This window comes from Oncorhynchus mykiss, chromosome 10, assembly GCF_057628025.1.
Source record: "Oncorhynchus mykiss isolate SJ-2025 chromosome 10, ASM5762802v1, whole genome shotgun sequence".
NCBI lineage: Eukaryota > Metazoa > Chordata > Actinopteri > Salmoniformes > Salmonidae > Oncorhynchus > Oncorhynchus mykiss.
In genome coordinates this window covers 2796748-2818153 of record NC_143031.1, presented here as the reverse complement: position 1 = coordinate 2818153, position 21406 = coordinate 2796748, and the positions used below count along the sequence as shown (strand labels likewise).

Sequence of the window (21406 nt, the reverse complement as noted above, 5' to 3'; positions counted from 1 at the left end):
ACTGTCAAAATCCCACTACCTCCACTACCTCCCACTTTCAAAACCCCACTACCTCCACTACCTCCCACTGTCAAAAGCCCACTACCTCCCACTGTCAAAACCCCACTACCTCCACTACCTCCCACTGTCAAAACCCCACTACCTCCCACTTTCAAAACCCCACTACCTCCACTACCTCCCACTGTTAAAACCCCACTACCTCCACTACCTCCCACTGTCAAAATCCCACTACCTCCACTACCCCACTGTCAAAATCCCACTATCTCCACTACCTCCCACTGTCAAAATCCCACTACCTCTCACTATCTAAATCCCACTACCTCCCACTGTCTCAATCCCACTACCTCCACAACCTCCCACTGTCTCATTCCCACTACCTCCACTACCTCCCACTGTCTCAATCCCACTACCTCCCACTGTCTCAATCCCACTACCTCCACAACCTCCCACTGTCTCATTCCCACTACCTCCACTACCTCCCACTGTCTCAATCCCACTACCTCCCACTGTCTCAATCCCACTACCTCCACAACCTCCCACTGTCTCAATCCCACTACCTCCACTACCTCCCACTGTCTCAATCCCACTACCTCCCACTGTCTCAATCCCACTACCTCCACAACCTCCTATTGTTTATATCCCACTACCTCCACAACCTCCCACTGTCCAAATCCCACTACCTCCACTACCTCCCACTGTCTCAATCCCACTACCTCCACTACCTCCCACTGTCTCAATCCCACTACCCCCACTACCTCCCACTGTCTCAATCCCACTACCTCCCACTGTCTCAATCCCACTACCTCCACAACCTCCTATTGTTTATATCCCACTACCTCCACAACCTCCCACTGTCCAAATCCCACTACCTCCACTACCTCCCACTGTCTCAATCCCACTACCTCCACTACCTCCCACTGTCTCAATCCCACTACCCCCACTACCTCCCACTGTCTCAATCCCACTACCTCCCACTGTCTCAATCCCACTACCTCCACAACCTCCCACTGTCTAAATCCCACTACCTCCACTACCTCCCACTGTCTCAATCCCACTACCTCCACTACCTCCCATTGTCTCAATCCCACTACCTCCACTACCTCCCACTGTCTCAATCCCACTACCTCCACTACCTCCCACTGTCTCAATCCCACTACCTCCACTACCTCCCACTGTCTCAATCCCACTACCTCCCATTGTCTCAATCCCACTACCTCCCACTGTCTCAATCCCACTACCTCCCACTCTCTCAATCCCACTACCTCCCACTGTCTCAATCCCACTACCTCCACAACCTCCCACTGTCTCAATCCCACTACCTCCACTACCTCCCACTGTCTCAATCCCACTACCTCCACTACCTCCCATTGTCTCAATCCCACTACCTCCCACTGTCTCCTCCCTCCTCACCTCCCACCCCTCCACCCCACCTCTCCTCCCTCCTCCCACCTCTCCTCCCCTCCCTCCTCCCCTCCCACCGAGCCTCCCACCTCGCCTCCCACCTCGCCTCCCTCTCAATCCCACTACCTCCCACAGTCTCAATCCCACTACCTCCACTACCTCCCACTGTCAAAACTCCACTACCTCCCACTGTCAAAATCCCACTACCTCCACTACCTCCCACTTTCAAAACCCCACTACCTCCACTACCTCCCACTGTCAAAACCCCACTATCTCCACTACCTCCCACTGTCAAAACCCCACTACCGCCCACTGTCAAAATCCCACTACCTCTCACTATCTAAATCCCACTACCACCCACTGTCTCAATCCCACTACCTCCACAACCTCCCACTGTCTCATTCCCACTACCTCCCACTGTCTCAATCCCACTACCTCCCACTGTCTCAATCCCACTACCTCCACTACCTCCCATTGTCTCAATCCCACTACCTCCACTACCTCCCACTGTCTCAATCCCACTACCTCCACAACCTCCCACTGTCCAAATCCCACTACCTCCACTACCTCCCACTGTCTCAATCCCACTACCTCCACTACCTCCCACTGTCTCAATCCCACTACCCCCACTACCTCCCACTGTCTCAATCCCACTACCTCCCACTGTCTCAATCCCACTACCTCCACAACCTCCCACTGTCTAAATCCCACTACCTCCACTACCTCCCACTGTCTCAATTCCACTACCTCCCATTGTCTCAATCCCACTACCTCCACTACCTCCCACTGTCTCAATCCCACTACCTCCACTACCTCCCACTGTCTCAATCCCACTACCTCCACTACCTCCCACTGTCTCAATCCCACTACCTCCCATTGTCTCAATCCCACTACCTCCCACTGTCTCAATCCCACTACCTCCCACTCTCTCAATCCCACTACCTCCCACTGTCTCAATCCCACTACCTCCACAACCTCCCACTGTCTCAATCCCACTACCTCCACTACCTCCCACTGTCTCAATCCCACTACCTCCACTACCTCCCATTGTCTCAATCCCACTACCTCCCACTGTCTCCTCCCTCCTCACCTCCCACCCCTCCACCCCACCTCTCCTCCCTCCTCCCACCTCTCCTCCCCTCCCTCCTCCCCTCCCACCGAGCCTCCCACCTCGCCTCCCACCTCGCCTCCCTCCTCCCCTCCCACCTCGCCTCGCACCTCTCCTCCCCTCTCTCCTCGCCTCCCATCTCCCCTCCCACCTCTCTCCTCCCCTCCCACCTCGCTCCACCCCACCTCTCTCCTCCCCTCCCACCTCGCTCCACCCCACCTCTCTCCTCCCCTCCCACTTCTCTCCTCCCCTCACCTCCCTCCCCTCTCCTCCTCTCCCCTCCCCTCCCACCTCGCTCCTCCCCTCCCACCTCGCTCCACCCCACCCCTCTCCTCCCCTCCCTCCTCTCTGACTGTTATTGCCAAATGTTTGCATCATCCACACAAAGAGAACGAGGGGAGGAGGGGGGGAAAGGAGAGGAGCTTTCTCTCTCTCTGCTCTCCTCAGCAACAGAGTGAAAAGGGGTACAGGGAAGGGGGGGGTCTAATTCAAGTCACACACACACAGGTATACCACCTCACAGCCCCGAGCTGATGGAATCACTATGAAACACAAACACCATTTATCAAAGACATAATTTAATATGTAAGTATCGCAATGTGTATATAAAATGTATGAGAGAGAGAGAGAGAGAGAGAGAGAGACACAGAGAGAGAGACACACAGACACAGAGAGAGAGACACACAGACACAGAGAGAGAGACACACAGACACAGAGAGAGAGACACACAGACACAGAGAGAGAGAGACACACAGAGAGAGAGAGAGAGAGAGACCTAAATGCCAGAACCTGACACCCTCAGCACACAGGGGGACAAACACCTATCTGGAGGTAACAGCATTCCCTCCCTCATATGCCCCCCTAGGCACAACTATGACAACATAACCAACAAAAACAGGTCACAACTCCTGCAGCTCTGTCGCACGCTGGGTCTGTACATAGTCAATAGGCTTCGAGGGGACTCCTATGGTAGGTACACCTATAGCTCTGTTACATCCTGGGTATGTACATAGTCAATGGGCTTCGAGGGGACTCCTATGGTAGGTACACCTATAGCTCTGTTACATCCTGGGTCTGTACATAGTCAATGGGCTTCGAGGGGACTCCTATGGTAGGTACACCTATAGCTCTGTTACATCCTGGGTATGTACATAGTCAATGGGCTTCGAGGGGACTCCTATGGTAGGTACACCTATAGCTCTGTTACATCCTGGGTCTGTACATAGTCAATGGGCTTCGAGGGGACTCCTATGGTAGGTACACCTATAGCTCTGTTACATCCTGGGTCTGTACATAGTCAATGGGCTTCGAGGGGACTCCTATGGTAGGTACACCTATAGCTCTGTTACATCCTGGGTATGTACATAGTCAATGGGCTTCGAGGGGACTCCTATGGTAGGTACTCCTATAGCTCTGTTACATCCTGGGTATGTACATAGTCAATCGACTCCTATGGTAGATACACTCATCATCTATAGCTCATCTCTTGGCAGTAGTACTGTAGACTACTTTATCACTGACCTCAACCCAGAGTCTCTCAGAGCGTTCACAGTCAGCCCACTGACACCCCTATCAGACCACAGCAAAATCACAGTCTACTTAAACAGAGCAATACTCAATCATGAGGCATCAAAGCCAAATGAACTGAAAAATATGAACAAATGCTATAGATGAAAGGAAAGTAGTGTGGAAATCTACCAAAAAACTATTTAGGGCTGGGCGTTATGGCCAAAATATTATATCACAGTATTTAAAAAAAAAAAAAAATTGGACGGTATGACAGTATTTTTTGGTTTTTTAATTATATAAGTTCTACATTTGCTTTATGAGTAGTGAGTGACCCTAGGGTGCTTTATGAGTAGTGAGTGACCCTAGGGTGCTTTATGAGTAGTGAGTGACCCTAGGGTGCTTTATGAGTAGTGAGTGACCCTAGGGTGCTTTATGAGTAGTGAGTGACCCTAGGGTGGCAACATTCTAAGTGACTTCAGTGTCTTTCTCCATTCTGATTGGTTTATACTGTTCAACTTCAACCAAAACTAATTTCAGATATTTTATCATTTCCTGCACTCAATTGACAGTGGTGGAAAAAGTACCCAACCAGGCTTTAACTTAGCCTGGTCCCAGATCTGTTTGTAGTAGGGCCAGTGGTGGAAAAAGTACCCAACCAGGCTTTAACTTAGCCTGGTCCCAGATCTGTTTGTAGTAGGGCCAGTGGTGGAAAAAGTACCCAACCAGGCTTTAACTTAGCCTGGTCCCAGATCTGTTTGTAGTAGGGCCAGTGGTGGAAAAAGTACCCAACCAGGCTTTAACTTAGCCTGGTCCCAGATCTGTTTGTAGTAGGGCCAGTGGTGGAAAAAGTACCCAACCAGGCTTTAACTTAGCCTGGTCCCAGATCTGTTTGTAGTAGGGCCAGTGGTGGAAAAAGTACCCAACCAGGCTTTAACTTAGCCTGGTCCCAGATCTGTTTGTAGTAGGGCCAGTGGTGGAAAAAGTACCCAACCAGGCTTTAACTTAGCCTGGTCCCAGATCTGTTTGTAGTAGGGCCAGTGGTGGAAAAAGTACCCAACCAGGCTTTAACTCAGCCTGGTCCCAGATCTGTTTGTAGTAGGGCCAGTGGTAGAAAAAGTACCCAAAAGTCATCCTTGAGTAAAAGTAAAGAAACCTTAATAGAAAATGACTCAAGTGAAAGTGAAAGTCACAGTAAAATACTACTTGAGTAAAAGTCTAAAAAGTATTTGGTTTTAAATGTACTTAAGTATCAAATGTAAAATTATGAATCATTTCAAATTCCTTATATTAAGTAAACAAGATGGCGCCATTTTATTTTTTCTTTATTTACGGATAACCAGGGGAACACTCCAACATTTAGACATAATTTACAAACAAAGCATTTGTGTTTAGTGAGTCCTCCAGATCAGAGACAGTAGGGATGACCAGGGAGGTTCTCTGTTGAGTGAGTCCACCAGATCAGAGGCAGTAGGGATGACCAGGGAGGTTCTCTGTTGAGTGAGTCCACCAGATCAGAGGCAGTAGGGATGACCAGGGAGGTTCTCTGTTGAGTGAGTCCACCAGATCAGAGGCAGTAGGGATGACCAGGGAGGTTCTCTGTTGAGTGAGTCCACCAGATCAGAGGCAGTAGGGATGACCAGGGAGGTTCTCTGTTGAGTGAGTCCACCAGATCAGAGGCAGTAGGGATGACCAGGGAGGTTCTCTGTTGAGTGAGTCCACCAGATCAGAGACAGCAGGGATGACCAGGGATGTTCTCTGTTTAGTGAGTCCTCCAGATCAGAGGCAGTAGGGATGACCAGGGATGTTCTCTGTTTAGTGAGTCCTCCAGATCAGAGGCAGTAGGGATGAACAGGGATGTTCTCTGTTTAGTGAGTCCTCCAGATCAGAGGCAGTAGGGATGACCAGGGATGTTCTCTGTTTAGTGAGTCCTCCAGATCAGAGGCAGTAGGGATGACCAGGGATGTTCTCTGTTTAGTGAGTCCTCCAGATCAGAGGCAGTAGGGATGACCAGGGATGTTCTCTGTTTAGTGAGTCCTCCAGATCAGAGACAGTAGGGATGACCAGGGATGTTCTCTGTTTAGTGAGTCCACCAGATCAGAGACAGTAGGGATGACCAGGGATGTTCTCTATTTAGTGAGTCCACCAGATCAGAGGCAGTAGGGATGACCAGAGATGTTCTCTTGATAAGTGCGTAAATCTAACGAGTTTGTCAGAGAGAATGTATGGAGTAGAAAGTACAGTATTTTCTTTAGGAATGTAGTGAAGTAAAAGTAGTCCAAAATAATAAAACATTTTAGTAAATTAAAGTACAGATACCAACAAAAAACAAGTACTTAAAGTATTTTTACTTCAGTACTTTACACCACTGCTCAATTGAGAATGTCTACACTGCCACGTCGGGCTGCACGATATGGGCAAATAACCTAGTAACAGTATAATTTTTAAACCGTCCCCTCGCCCATACCCGGGCGCGAACCAGGGACCTTCTGCACACATCGACAACTGACGCCTACGAAGCGTCGTTACCCATCGCTCCACAAAAGCCGCGGCCCTTGCAGAGCAAGGGGAACTACTACTTCAAGGTCTCAGAGCAAGTGACGTCACTGATTGAAACGCTATTTAGCGCCCACGCTAACTAAGCTAGCCGTTTCACATCCGTTACACTCACCCCCCTTTTGACCTTCCTCCTTTTTCCGCAGCAACCAGTAATCCGGGTCACGGCACCAATGTAACAGTATAATTTTTAAACCGTCCCCTCGCCCATACCCGGGCGCGAACCAGGGACCTTCTGCACACATCAACAACGGACGCCTACGAAGCGTCGTTACCCATCGCTCCACAAAAGCCGCGGCCCTTGCAGAGCAAGGGGAACTACTACTTCAAGGTCTCAGAGCAAGTGACGTCACTGATTGAAACGCTATTTAGCGCCCACGCTAACTAAGCTAGCCGTTTCACATCCGTTACACTCACCCCCCTTTTGACCTTCCTCCTTTTTCCGCAGCAACCAGTAATCCGGGTCACGGCACCAATGTAACAGTATAATTTTTAAACCGTCCCCTCGCCCATACCCGGGCGCGAACCAGGGACCTTCTGCACACATCAACAACTGACGCCTACGAAGCGTCGTTACCCATCGCTCCACAAAAGCCGCGGCCCTTGCAGAGCAAGGGGAACTACTACTTCAAGGTCTCAGAGCAAGTGACGTCACTGATTGAAACGCTATTTAGCGCCCACGCTAACTAAGCTAGCCGTTTCACATCCGTTACACTAGGACTTATTTTTAACAAAATGTTGCAATTGCGATTTGACTTGCGAATTCGAGCAAAACTGTTGGAATCATGGAAATATAATGACTACTCTAATTCGATAGTTAGAATATAATAGTGGGCACATTGAATACAGTGTTTGACATGACAACAAATGAAAATGCCAGGGAGGAGTTATTGTGACAGGGTAGGAACTAAAGTGTTAATAAGTGTTTCCTAGGGGACCCTATAATCTTTGACTACATTGCATGTTCTCTTAGCTACTTCATGTAGCTAACATATTCTTGCTTTGCATATTCCTCTGATTTAGAAGATACTGTTGCACAAACAACATGCTGATTTAGGTCTACATCACTGGTATTATCAGGCTGTATTAGCTAGCTACGTTTGCTCTTAATCAGTACATGTATTAGCTAGCTAGCTATTAGCATTAGCAGCTAACAATTAGCATCTCACATGATTTAGGGCAACTTGCTAAGAAAATACAAACTAGCTGTTTGCAGATGTAAGAAACAAGCTAATAGTGTCACTATAGAACGCTAGTGGATTTATATTAAGAAGCAAAGTGAAAACGGCATCGTTGTCATCCACATTGTTGCATGTGCTGCATTGACCAGGCAGACAGAACACAAGTGTCTCTTGGTTGAGGAACATCAAATGCGCTCCTTGAGTGACAGGGGGCGTGGCTAGGTCTGTGTGGAAAGTGTTACGGAGAGAAAGAGCCGAGAGAGATGACTGAAGTAGCTAAAAGTAAACTATAAAAATGGACGTTACACACAGCGTATTTAACAAACCAAACATTCAAATCCTGGTATAGAAGGTAAAGTAAAAACCCAAACCGGTCCCTGCATCAATACCTGTATATCATAAAATAGGGTATACCGCCCAGCCCTATATATAACACATTCAATATATTTGGCCTCTCAGCTTCCCTATCAAATCTAAAAGACAAGGCAAGAAGGGCCTTCTATGCCATCATAAGGAACATAAAATTCAACATAACAATTAGGATCTGGCTAAAAATACTTGAATCAGTCATAGAGCCCATTGCCCTTTACGGTTGTGAGGTCTGGGGTCCGCTCACCAACCAAGACTTCACAAAATGGGACAAACACCAAATTGAGACTCCGCATGCAGAATTCTGCAAAAATATCCTCCGTGTACAACGTAGAACACCAAATAATGCATGCAGAGCAGAATTAGGCCGATACCCACTAATGATCAAAATCCAGAAAAGAGCCGTTAAATTCTATAACCACCTAAAAGGAAGTGATTCCCAAACCTTCCACAACAAAGCCATCACCTACAGAGAGATGAACCTGGCAAAGAGTCCCCTAAGCAAGCTGGTCCTGGGGCTCTGTTCACAAACACACCCCACAGAACCCCAGGACAACAGCACAATTAGACCCAACCAAATCATGAGAAAACAAAAAGATAATTACTTGACACGTTGGAAAGAATTAACAAAACAAAATGGGAAAACTAGAATGCTTTTTGGCCCTAAACAGAGAGTACACAGTGGCAGAATACCTGACCACTGTGACTGACCCAAACTTAAGGAAAGCTTTGACTATGTACAGACTCAGTGAGCATAGCCTTGCTATTGAGAAAGGCCGCCGTAGGCAGACATGGCTCTCAAGAGAAGACAGGCTATGTGCTCACTGCCCACAAAATGAGGTGGAAACTGAGCTGCACTACCTAACCTCCTGCCCAATGTATGACCACATTCGAGACACTTATTTCCCTCAGATTACACAGATCCACAAAGAATTTGAAAACAAACCCAATTTTAATAAACTCCCATATCTACTGGGTGAAATTCCACAGTGTTCCATCACAGCAGCAAGATGATTTGTGACCTGTTGCCACAAGAAAAGGGCAACCAGTGAAGAACACACACCACTGTAAATACAACCCATATTTATGTTTGAAATGTCGTTATTATTTTGAAATTTCTGTATGTGTAATGTTTAATATTCATTTTTATTGTTTATTTCACTTTTGTATATTATCTACCTCACTTGCTTTGGCAATGTTAACTCATGTTTCCCATGCCAATAAAGCCCCTTAAATTGAGAGACACAGAGAGAGAGAGAAACACAGAGAGAGACAGACATAGAGAGACACACATAGAGAGAGAGACACACACACACAGAGAGACACAGAGAGAGAGAGAGAGAGACACAGAGAGAGAGAGACACTGACACACACAGAGAGACACAGAGAGAGAGAGAGACACTGACACACACAGAGAGACACAGAGAGAGAGACCCTCACAGAGAGAGAGACACTGACACACAGAGAGACCCTCACAGAGAGAGAGAGAGAGACCCTGACACACACAGAGAGACACAGAGAGAGAGACAGACACACAGACATACAGAGGAGTTGGGGTGAGGTCACTACTAGACAGCAGAACAGTCTGTATGTTTGAGCAAAGCTACTGAAGAGACCTCTTCACAGCACAGCCACTACCCTGCACGTGGTACAGAACACACACTGCAGTAAATATTGACAATAGTCAAGATGGGTTTTGGGAAGGAGTGTGTGTGTGTGTGTGCGTGCGTGCGTGCGTGCATATCTCTCTCTCTCTCTCTCACTGTGTTGGTTGGCCATGCACACCTGGCACTATAAGAGCCTATTCATAATGATAACATAAAACAGCGATGATAACATTAAGGTGTGTTATTAACAGCTCAGATTAAACAGAGATGATAACATTAAGGTGTGTTATTAACAGCTCAGATTAAACAGCGATGATAACATTAAGGTGTGTTATTAACAGCTCAGATTAAACAGAGATGATAATATTAAGATGTGTTATTAACAGCTCAGATTAAACAGCGATGATAACATTAAGGTGTGTTATTAACAGCTCAGATTAAACAGAGATGATAATATTAAGATGTGTTATTAACAGCTCAGATTAAACAGATATGATTACATTAAGATGTGTTATTAACAGCTCAGATTAAACAGAGATGATTACATTAAGATGTGTTATTAACAGCTCAGATTAAACAGAGATGATTACATTAAGATGTGTTATTAACAGCTCAGATTAAACAGAGATGATAACATTAAGATGTGTTATTAACAGCTCAGATTAAAGGCTATCCACCAGTACATGTGTTATTATGTATTAGACCTATCAGTCAGTGTATAGTAGACCTATCAGTCACTAGTAGAGCTATCAGTCATTGTATAGTAGACCTATCAGACACTAGTAGACCTATCAGTCATTGTATAGTAGACCTATCAGACACTAGTAGACCTATCAGTCATTGTATAGTAGACCTATCAGACACTAGTAGACCTATCAGTCATTGTATAGTAGACCTATCAGACAGTAGTAGACCTATCAGTCATTGTATAGTAGACCTATCAGACACTAGTAGAGCTATCAGTCATTGTATAGTAGACCTATCAGTCACTAGTAGAGCTATCAGACATTGTATAGTAGACCTATCAGTCATTGTATAGTAGACCTATCAGACACTAGTAGAGCTATCAGTCATTGTATAGTAGACCTATCAGTCATGTGTGAAGTATCTAAGTGTTTAATAGTATTGTAATGTGAAGTGTCTATTCATATGTGAAGTGTCTATTCATATGTGAAGTGTCTATTTATATGTGAAGTGTCTATTCATATGTTAAGTGTCTGTTTATATGTGAAGTGTTTAATAGTATTGTAATGTGAAGTGTCTATTTATATGTGAAGTGTCTATTTATATGTGAAGTGTCTATTCATATGCGAAGTGTCTATTCATATGCGAAGTGTCTATTCATATGTGAAGTGTCTATTCATATGTGAAGTGTCTATTTATATGTGAAATGTATATTCATATGTGAAGTGTCTATTCATATGTGAAGTGTCTAAGTGTTTAATAGTATTGTAATGTGAAGTGTCTATTTATATGTGAAGTGTCTATTTATATGTGAAGTGTCTAAGTGTTTAATAGTATTGTAATGTGAAGTGTCTATTTATATGTGAAGTGTCTATTCATATGTGAAGTGTCTATTCATATGTGAAGTGTCTATTTATATGTGAAGTATCTATTCATATGTGAAGTGTCTATTCATATGTGAAGTGTCTATTCATATGTGAAGTGTCTATTGATATGTTAAGTGTCTATTTATATGTTAAGTGTCTATTTATATGTGAAGTGTATATTTATATGTGAAGTGTCTATTTATATGTGAAGTGTCTATTCATATGTGAAGTGTCTATTCATATGTGAAGTGTGTATTCATATGTGAAGTGTCTATTTATATGTGAAATGTATATTCATATGTGAAGTGTCTATTCATATGTGAAGTGTCTATTTATATGTGAAATGTATATGTATATGTGAAGTGTCTATTCATATGTGAAGTGTCTATTCATATGTGAAGTGTCTATTTATATGTGAAGTGTCTATTTATATGTGAAGTGTCTATTTATATGTGAAGTGTCTAAGTGTTTAATAGTATTGTAATCCAGTTATCAAAGTTGTCAAACTCAGGAGTAAATCCTCACATCAAGTTGACTGGTAAGATGGGTCACCTGACAAAAAAATCAAAGTGTTTTTCGTCCCTTGCTGAAAATAATCATTCCACATGCATGGAAAAATTGAAAAAAAAGTATTCATGCATCAGTAAAAACTGTCAACTAGCCCTACCTTCTCTCCAGTCATGGCGTGAAGTCCCTCTCGGACTTTAGCGAAGGAGCCCTCTCCAAGTTTCCTCCCGATCAAGTAGTTTCCGACCCGCTTAGTGTGGTAAAAATTACGGAGGATATCCGCAGCAGGACTGCCTAGAGAAGCCGGGATAACGTTCTCCGGGGTAGAGGCCGGGGCTTTACTCCCGGGGACAACGTTCTCCGGTGTAGAGGCCGGGGCTTTACTCCCGGGGACAACGTTCTCCGGTGTGGAGACCGGGGCTTTACCCCCGTGTAACCGGGGACTATCGACAACCATGTCAACGCCAGTGGCTGGCATAAAAACTCCTAACTGTCAAACTACAAAAGCACGGTTTATTTTCAGCCTTTAGAGAAGTTTCCAACTGTCCGTCCTCGTTGTCCCCTGCGCTCTAAACCTGGCAGGTCCGGTATGTGAGGAGCATCTGAAGTCCGACAAAGTCCCGTCTGCCCGTCCTGTCCGTTGTCCCCGTTGATTGTAAATAGGCCAATTTAACCGGAACCCGAGCCACCTGTTCAAACAACGCGCCAACATGCAGTGTGCGTATTTTCCAAGAGCTTGTCACGAACTTGACGCGTCCAAACGTTTTCAAACACTTAAACGGTCTCATAAAGAAAATATAAATCAAAATAGGCTTCTTGACTGAGAATATAAATATCTAAATATTTCCAAAAGTTGCCAAAATGTGTTAAAAGGGAGTGTAAATATCCTTGTGTTGTTCATTAAACTTCTCTCTCGGTCACTCAATCAATCTTTTCTGGAGCTGAGCGTTGCTTTCCGGTGGGTGGTTATTGGACTTGAGACTGAAGAACGCTGTAGGGTTTGAAGCGACTTTCCCGGTTCAGTGGGTGGGCGTTACTTGTTTGTGAGAAAACGCTTCTGACTCGGTAACCGGGTTGGGCTGTAGTCCTATCAGACGCGGCGGCGGGAGCAGACGAGACCCCCCCTCACACCTCTCAAGTCAATTCAAAGGGCTCTCTCCTCTCCAAATACAGTAGCCGCCCCTGCAGCTCAAACAAAGGCTGGTCTAACTCTTCCGGAGACTGGATATGGGGATGATATCACCTGGCTCTCTCTCTTCCCTGATTGGAAGGTGACTCCTGGTAGCTAGAGAATATGGATCATGATTAATGAGTCTATTGATTTGTCTCGCTGTTTGGCGAGAGCCACCCTTCCTCTCCTCCTCCAAAGGAGTCGTGTCTTGAATATAGATAACCTTGTGGTGTAAACTAGGCTATGTTATTAACCATGAATAGTCTATAAACGTAAATGATGTGTTATGTCTAAGGTAATATACGGGGGGGTTGCATGTTCTTTTTTTTAGGTTTTAGGAACAAAGAAATGTTTTGATGAATGATGTTGAACGTTGCGTAAAAGGGCTGTGACGCTCCACTCCACACGATCAGCTCTGTTACTAAAATAACACGGAGAGAGACTCTGCGTACCGAGTAACCAAATGAGCTACACACCAACATGCTTGTCTAATGGACATATATTTTATACAGTGATGTCTCAAGACAAATATGACCGTGTTCTGCTCTAAATGACATTCTAAAGACAATAACCTTTGTGTTGTCTTTCTATGAGTGTGTTGTTAGTGCAATCAAACGCAAAGGATACAGCTATTGCATCAGATGAGTTGGTCTTCAATACAAGAGAAGTAGCATGCGGGGAAACTAAAACGGTTTCCCTTTTCTCGGTTTACTCATCACCGTGGAGAAGCAGGCTGCTTTAATTCATGAATTAATGATAATTGAAGTGAACAAAGAGCAACAGAGTTCCTTTGAAGGTCTCTTCATCTGAGAGGAATGAGCTCAGTCTCTCTCCTGTCAGTCTCTATAAACACACACACACATAGTCTGTCAACACTTAAAGGGTTTATCAGTCTCTCTCCTGTCAGTCTCTATAAACACACACACACATAGTCTGTCAACACTTAAAGGATTTATCAGTCTGTCAACACTTAAAGGGTTTATCAGTCTGTCAACACTTAAAGGATTTATTATAGTCTGTCAACACTTAAAGGGTTTATCAGTCTGTCAACACTTAAAGGATTTATTATAGTCTGTCAACACTTAAAGGGTTTATCAGTCTGTCAACACTTAAAGGGTTTATCAGTCTGTCAACACTTAAAGGATTTATTATAGTCTGTCAACACTTAAAGGGTTTATCAGTCTGTCAACACTTAAAGGGTTTATCAGTCTGTCAACACTTAAAGGGTTTATCAGTCTGTCAACACTTAAAGGGTTTATCAGTCTGTCAACACTTAAAGGATTTATTATAGTCTGTCAACACTTAAAGGGTTTATCAGTCTGTCAACACTTAAAGGATTTATTATAGTCTGTCAACACTTAACGGGTTTATCAGTCTGTCAACACTTAAAGGGTTTATCAGTCTGTCAACACTTAAAGGGTTTATCAGTCTGTCAACACTTAAAGGGTTTATCAGTCTGTCAACACTTAAAGGATTTATCAGTCTGTCAACACTTAAAGGATTTATCAGTCTGTCAACAATTAAAGGGTTTATCAGTCTGTCAACACTTAAAGGGTTTATCAGTCTGTCAACACTTAACGGGTTTATCAGTCTGTCAACACTTAAAGGGTTTATCAGTCTGTCAAGCCTTAAAGGGATTATCAGTCGGTCAACACTTAAAGGGATTATCATAGTCTGTCAACACTTAAAGGGAATATCATAGTCTGTCAACACTTAAAGGGATTATCATAGTCTGTCAACACTTAATGGGATTATCATAGTCTGTCAACACTTAAAGGGATTATCAGTCTGTCAATCCTTAAAGGAATTATCATAGTCTGTCAACACTTAAAGGGATTATCAGTCTGTCAACCCTTAAAGGGATTATCATAGTCTGTCAACACTTAAAGGGTTTATCAGTCTGTCAACACTTAAAGGGTTTATCAGTCTGTCAACACTTAAAGGGATTATCAGTCTGTCAACCCTTAAAGGGTTTATCAGTCTGTCAACACTTAAAGGTATTATCATAGTCTGTCAACACTTAAAGGAATTATCAGTCTGTCAACCCTTAAAGGGTTCATCAGTCTGTCAACCCTTAAAGGGTTCATCACTCTGTCAACCCTTAAAGGGATTATCAGTCTGTCAACACTTAAAGGGATTATCATAGTCTAAATGTGTACACATACACACAGCAGTGTTCTAGAATATTGGACCGTGAGCTTTCATACTTTTATCATTCTCAGCGCAGCTCAAGCAATTTCTCCCACTTTCAACACATTCAAATGAATAGAAAACACCTACTGGAGTCACATTGGTTGGGAATTGTGGGAAGGTGGACATTCGGGCTTTGTCCCCCCGCCCAGCGGATGGTGGTCTCAGAGCTGAGTAGTTACGGGACTGTGGACTATCTCGTCTCAGCGTCTATTGAATCTGATTTACGCTATAAAAAAGGGTTGATTATAGTTAAAAACGTGTAGACATTTTTGACAATTGACTTTCATACTTTTGGAATTCTCAGAACAGGCTCAAATAATTTCTCCAAACTGACACATTCGAATGAAGAGATGATTAGTACTGGAGACATGTTGGTTGGGAATTGTAGGGAGATGGACATTCGCTCTGTGTATTCCCTGTCAAATGGTGGTTTCAGAGTCAGGTACCTACTGTATGTCACAATGGGACGCAGGACTATCGAGTCCCAGTGTCTGTGGACTGTGATTTACACTTCATTTACTGCAGTGTGTTTCAGTGTGCTTGAAACAAACGCATACATCTCACACACCGTGTCAGATATAGTGTTGATATCTATTCTCTCACACACCGTGTCAGATATAGTGTTGGAATCTATTCCCTCACACACCTGTACCGTGTCAGATATAGTGTTGAAATTTATTCCCTCACACACCGTGTCAGATATAGTGTTGGAATCTATTCCCTCACACACCGTGTCAGATATAGTGTTGGAATCTATTCCCTCACACACCTGTACCGTGTCAGATATAGTGTTGAAATTTATTACCTCACACACCTGTATGGTGTCAGATATAGTGTTGAAATCTATTCCCTCACACACGGTGTCAGATATAGTGTTGAAATCTATTCCATTTGGAGGTTACATCCCAACATTACACTTGATAAGCAAAACTGTTTAGCATAGAAACACCGTATTTTTGTCACAAAAAAAAGAAATAATCTTTATTTATTAGGAAAAATATGAATAATTTTCCACCTATGAGGTCACTGTCTGCAGGAAAAGCATTTTAAGACAACAAGAGGTGTTGCCATGGTGCAAATCATGATCAATCAATCAACGAAATTACCATATTTTGGGCGGAAGGTCGTTAGAGAACACAATATGGGTTAAAAAATGTTTTTGTTTTTTTTACCAGATTTTGCTAGTTTATTTTGTTAAATGTTTTGGGAAAAAACTCAATCATTGAATTATTCTTGTCATTTATAGCCTAGGAAATGTACTATGTAATTTTTCTGTCTGCTGCAAAGTGTCAGCTCAGCACATTGCCATAGTGGCTACCACCTTCCTTTGTCTCCTGGACCTGGCTGTCTAGACACTGACGGAATCAGACGAGACAACCAAATATGGAGCTAAAACAAGAATGTGGCGCCATCTATTGGTAGACTTATATATTACCATCTCAACAATGATTTCTTCAATACCCGAAGTTGTATTGTAGTGATGAATGAGCCAGCCAGGTACGCTATGTATGTCAGCCATATATATCTTCAATATGACTGATATTACAAGGCTATTATATTCTATTAGCAGTTAGAAAGTTACTTTGGACCATAATAGCCTACATGCAGCGATATGAGTTGCCTAGACTGTTAAATGGCTGCCCTGGGGTCTCCACCACAGAAGACCTGATGAGGATCAGCCTGGAGGGGTCTTCTGTCGAGGAGTTGTGGATCCCACTCCTGCCGTGGACCGTTGGCTGACCTCTAAGCATGCCAGATTGGCCAACATACAACAGCAGCTGGACATCTGATATCCTTTGCGTCTTGTCGGGTCAATGTGTGATTTTGGTGGTATGTGCTGTTCCACAGATGTGTCCCCCTTAGTACACACTCACACACGCAGTATAAATATGTATGTTTTAAATTGTTGGTTAATAAAATAAACATTTTTCACTCCTACATTTCTTTGTGTGCTCCTACATTTTTTTAATTTAGGAGCACATGTACTCCTTGGGAAAATGTTAGCGTAGAGCCCTGTGATGTACTGGGCCGTAAGCACTACCCTGTGTAGAGCCCTGTGATGTACTGGGCCGTATGCACTACCCTATGTAGAGCCCTGTGATGTACTGGGCCGTATGCACTACCCTATGTAGAGCCCTGTGATGTACTGGGCCGTACGCACTACCCTATGTAGAGCCCTGTGATGTACTGGGCCGTAAGCACTACCCTGTGTAGAGCCCTGTGATGTACTGGGCCGTAAGCACTACCCTATGTAGAGCCCTGTGATGTACTGGGCCGTATGCACTACCCTATGTAGAGCCCTGTGATGTACTGGGCCGTATGCACTACCCTATGTAGAGCCCTGTGATGTACTGGGCCGTAAGCACTACCCTATGTAGAGCCCTGTGATGTACTGGGCCGTAAGCACTACCCTATGTAGAGCCCTGTGATGTACTGGGCCGTAAGCACTACCCTATGTAGAGCCCTGTGATGTACTGGGCCGTATGCACTACCCTATGTAGAGCCCTGTGATGTACTGGGCCGTATGCACTACCCTATGTAGAGCCCTGTGATGTACTGGGCCGTATGCACTACCCTATGTAGAGCCCTGTGATGTACTGGGCCGTACGCACTACCCTATGTAGAGCCCTGTGATGTACTGGGCCGTACGCATTACCCTATGTAGAGCCCTGTGATGTACTGGGCCGTACGCACTACCCTATGTAGAGCCCTGTGATGTACTGGGCCGTATGCACTACCCTATGTAGAGCCCTGTGATGTACTGGGCCGTACGCACTACTCTATGTAGAGCCTTGCGGTCGGAGGCCGAGCAGTTGCCATACCAGGCAGTGATGCAACCAGTCAGGATGGGATGCTCTCGATGGTGCAGCTGTAGAACCTTTTGAGGATCTGATGACCCATGCCAAATCTTTTCATCTCCTGCGGGTGAATAGGCTTTGTCGTGCCCTCTTCACGACTGTCTTGGAGTGCTTGGACCATGTTGGTTTGTTGGTGATGTGACCAACTTCACGTACCCCCCCACCCCCCCACCCCCCCAGAAGAAAGGCACACGGACACCCACACTTCAGGTTAACTCGGTGTTTATCTGCAGTAAAATATATAAAACAGTGATGACAGGAATTGGCAGGACGGTCACAGCCACACGTTCACTGGTTAGGTAGAACACAAGATATATTTTAGATAGGAGCAACAGTAATGATACATGCCCTCAATGTGAAGGTGATATTCATCCATAAATACAGAGCACAAGTACAACCCTTTTTATATAAACCTTCTAAGGTAGTAAGAAAATAAACATTCACCTAATATTTCAATAAATCACCTGCTGACAATAGCTAGCGAGACATTGTCGTGCAGTGACCAACGGTGCTAGTTAGCTCGTCATTAACATGGCTAGCTAAGACAGCAAAAACGTGGTTCACTTGCTGAAATAGGTCTTCGATACATTAACGGCAAAAATAAATATATACATAGTCACATTTGCTATTGACTTTATGATATATGAACCCGTTTTCCAAAAACATTATTGTGTTATACTGTTTTAAACCGTTTTTATATACAGAGGAAGGAGACATGAACCTACTCTCAGAATATCTCTCTCAGACTGAGGAGCAGGCAGACCAACTTCCCAAATAGGGGAGAAAAATTCAAAACCCACTAGTTGTTCTTTCAAAGAAAATAATACAAGTAATGTAATGTCGGAAGACCTCTCATATTACTTACCTTACTACCTACAATGGCAGCAAATATATTTTTTTATTAATTCAGTAGCACATAATGAAAGGAAACTTTATTTAAAAACACCCCTTTTCCTGGATTGAATGGCTTCACCCGCACACTGCTGCATTCTTTGATATCGACATTTTGCGCCCAAGGTTGATGGAAACTCTACATTTTCACTTTGTCACAGTGATGTGGATGCCAGGGAACTGTCCCTCTTCACGACTGTCTTGGTGTGTTTGGACCGTACTAGTTTGTTGTTGATGTGGACGCCAGGGAACTGTCCCTCTTCACGACTGTCTTGGTGTGTTTGGACCGTACTAGTTTGTTGTTGATGTGGACGCCAGGGAACTGTCCCTCTTCACGACTGTCTTGGTGTGTTTGGACCGTACTAGTTTGTTGTTGATGTGGACGCCAGGGAACTGTCCCTCTTCACGACTGTCTTGGTGTGTTTGGACCGTACTAGTTTGTTGTTGATGTGGACGCCAGGGAACTGTCCCTCTTCACGACTGTCTTGGTGTGTTTGGACCGTACTAGTTTGTTGTTGATGTGGACGCCAGGGAACTGTCCCTCTTCACGACTGTCTTGGTGTGTTTGGACCGTACTAGTTTGTTGTTGATGTGGACGCCAGGGAACTGTCCCTCTTCACGACTGTCTTGGTGTGTTTGGACCGTACTAGTTTGTTGTTGATGTGGACGCCAGGGAACTGTCCCTCTTCACGACTGTCTTGGTGTTTTCGGACCGTACTAGTTTGTTGTTGATGTGGACGCCAGGGAACTGTCCCTCTTCACGACTGTCTTGGTGTTTTCGGACCGTACTAGTTTGTTGTTGATGTGGACGCCAGGGAACTGTCCGTCTTCACGACTGTCTTGGTGTGTTTGGACCATGTTAGTTTGTTGTTGATGTGGACGCCAGGGAACTTGAAGCTCTCAACCTGCTCCACTACAGCCCGTCAATGAGAATGGGGGCATGTTCGGTCCTTTTCCTGCAGTTCACAATCATCTCCTTGGTCTTGATTATGTTGAAGGAGAGGTTGTTGTCCTGGCACCACACGGTCAGGTCTCTGACCTCCTCACTATAGGCTGTCTCATCGTTGTTGGTGATCAGGTCTACCACTGTTGTGTCGTCGGGCAAACTTAATGATGGTGTTGGAGTCGTGCCTGGGCGTGCAGTCATGAGTGAACAGGGAGTACGGGAGGGGACTGGGCAGGCACCCCTGAGGGGCCACCATGTTGAGGATCAGTGTGGCGGATGTGTCATTACCTACCCTTACCACCTGGGGGCGGCCCGTCAGGAAGTCCAGGATCCAGTTGCAGATCCATCAAATACAGACAGAATATAGACAAACAATACAGACAGAATATAGACAAACAATACAGACAGAATATAGACAAACAATACAGACAGAATATAGACAAACAATACAGACAGAATATAGACAAACAATACAGACAGAATATAGACTAACAATACAGACAGAATATAGAATATAGACAAACAATACAGACAGAATATATTGACAAAGAATTTCCTAATCCACACACTATAAATAGCTTATTCCTGATCCTGTGTTACAACACTGGAGTTGTGGGTTTGATACCTGTACGCTCCGTTCATACTGTATAGAACTGTAAAGTAGCTTCATCTGAGCCAGACCAGCTCATTTAAAAAGGAAAACATATTTCACCTTTATTTAACCGGGTAGGCAAGTTGAGAACAAGTTCTCATTTACAACTGTGACCTGGCCAAGATAAAGCAAAGCAGTTCGACATAAACAACAACACAGAGTTACACATGGAGTAAAACAAACATATGGTCAATAATACAATAGAAAAAGAAGTCTATATACAGCATGTGCAAATGAGGTGAGATAAGGGAGGTAAGGCCATAAATAGGCCATAGTGGCAAAGTAATTACAATATAGCAATTAAACACTGGAATGGTAGATGTGCAGTAGATGAATGTGCAATGTAGAAATACTGGGGTGCAAAGGAGCAAGGGCAGGAGCCTATCTCCTGTTTCTGTAGTGTGAGGCAGCTTGATGTACAAGTACACCCCCTGGACAGGACGCTCCTCTGGACAGGATGCTCTCTGGACAGGACGCTCTCTGGACAGGACGCTAGTCTATAGCAGAGCCTTGGGATTAAAAGCCTCTGAAATTATACATTTGACCAGTGACAACTTTTTGAGCTGCAACAATGTTACCTGGAGGTCAGTTGTAGATTGGATGTAAAAAAAAATAATAATAAAAAAAATTGAACCACGTGATTTCTAACCTATGGAGAGACACATAATAACACATTTTTATAGACTTGATTCATTCATATTGAAAAACGCCACTAGACGTACTAAACGCCACTTTCTATGTGCGGTTTGATTATTAGAAGTTTGTCTCTGTTGAATCTGCGTACTGCGCAGTTCCGGTAGTGTCCTTGCCTGCCAATCAGATCTCTGCTCACCCATCCCCTGGCCGCTGATTGGAACAAATTAACTCTCTTTCATTCATAAAGCTCTACATTCGCACTTGAGGTCTTTCT

General features: G+C 44.4%; 1 protein-coding gene across 1 annotated transcript in view; it reads right to left on the bottom strand.

Moving 5' to 3' along the window:
• LOC110534818 (hormonally up-regulated neu tumor-associated kinase homolog A-like) overlaps nucleotides 1–12987 on the bottom strand; it is a 43843-nt gene extending 30856 nt beyond the window's left edge. The window contains exon 1 of the mRNA XM_090188587.1: nucleotides 11946–12987. Within this exon, the coding sequence (XP_090044713.1) occupies nucleotides 11946–12263 (318 nt within the window). The 5' untranslated portion in view covers nucleotides 12264–12987. The remainder of the gene's footprint in view (nucleotides 1–11945) is intronic.
• Nucleotides 12988–21406: the final 8419 nt, after the last annotated feature.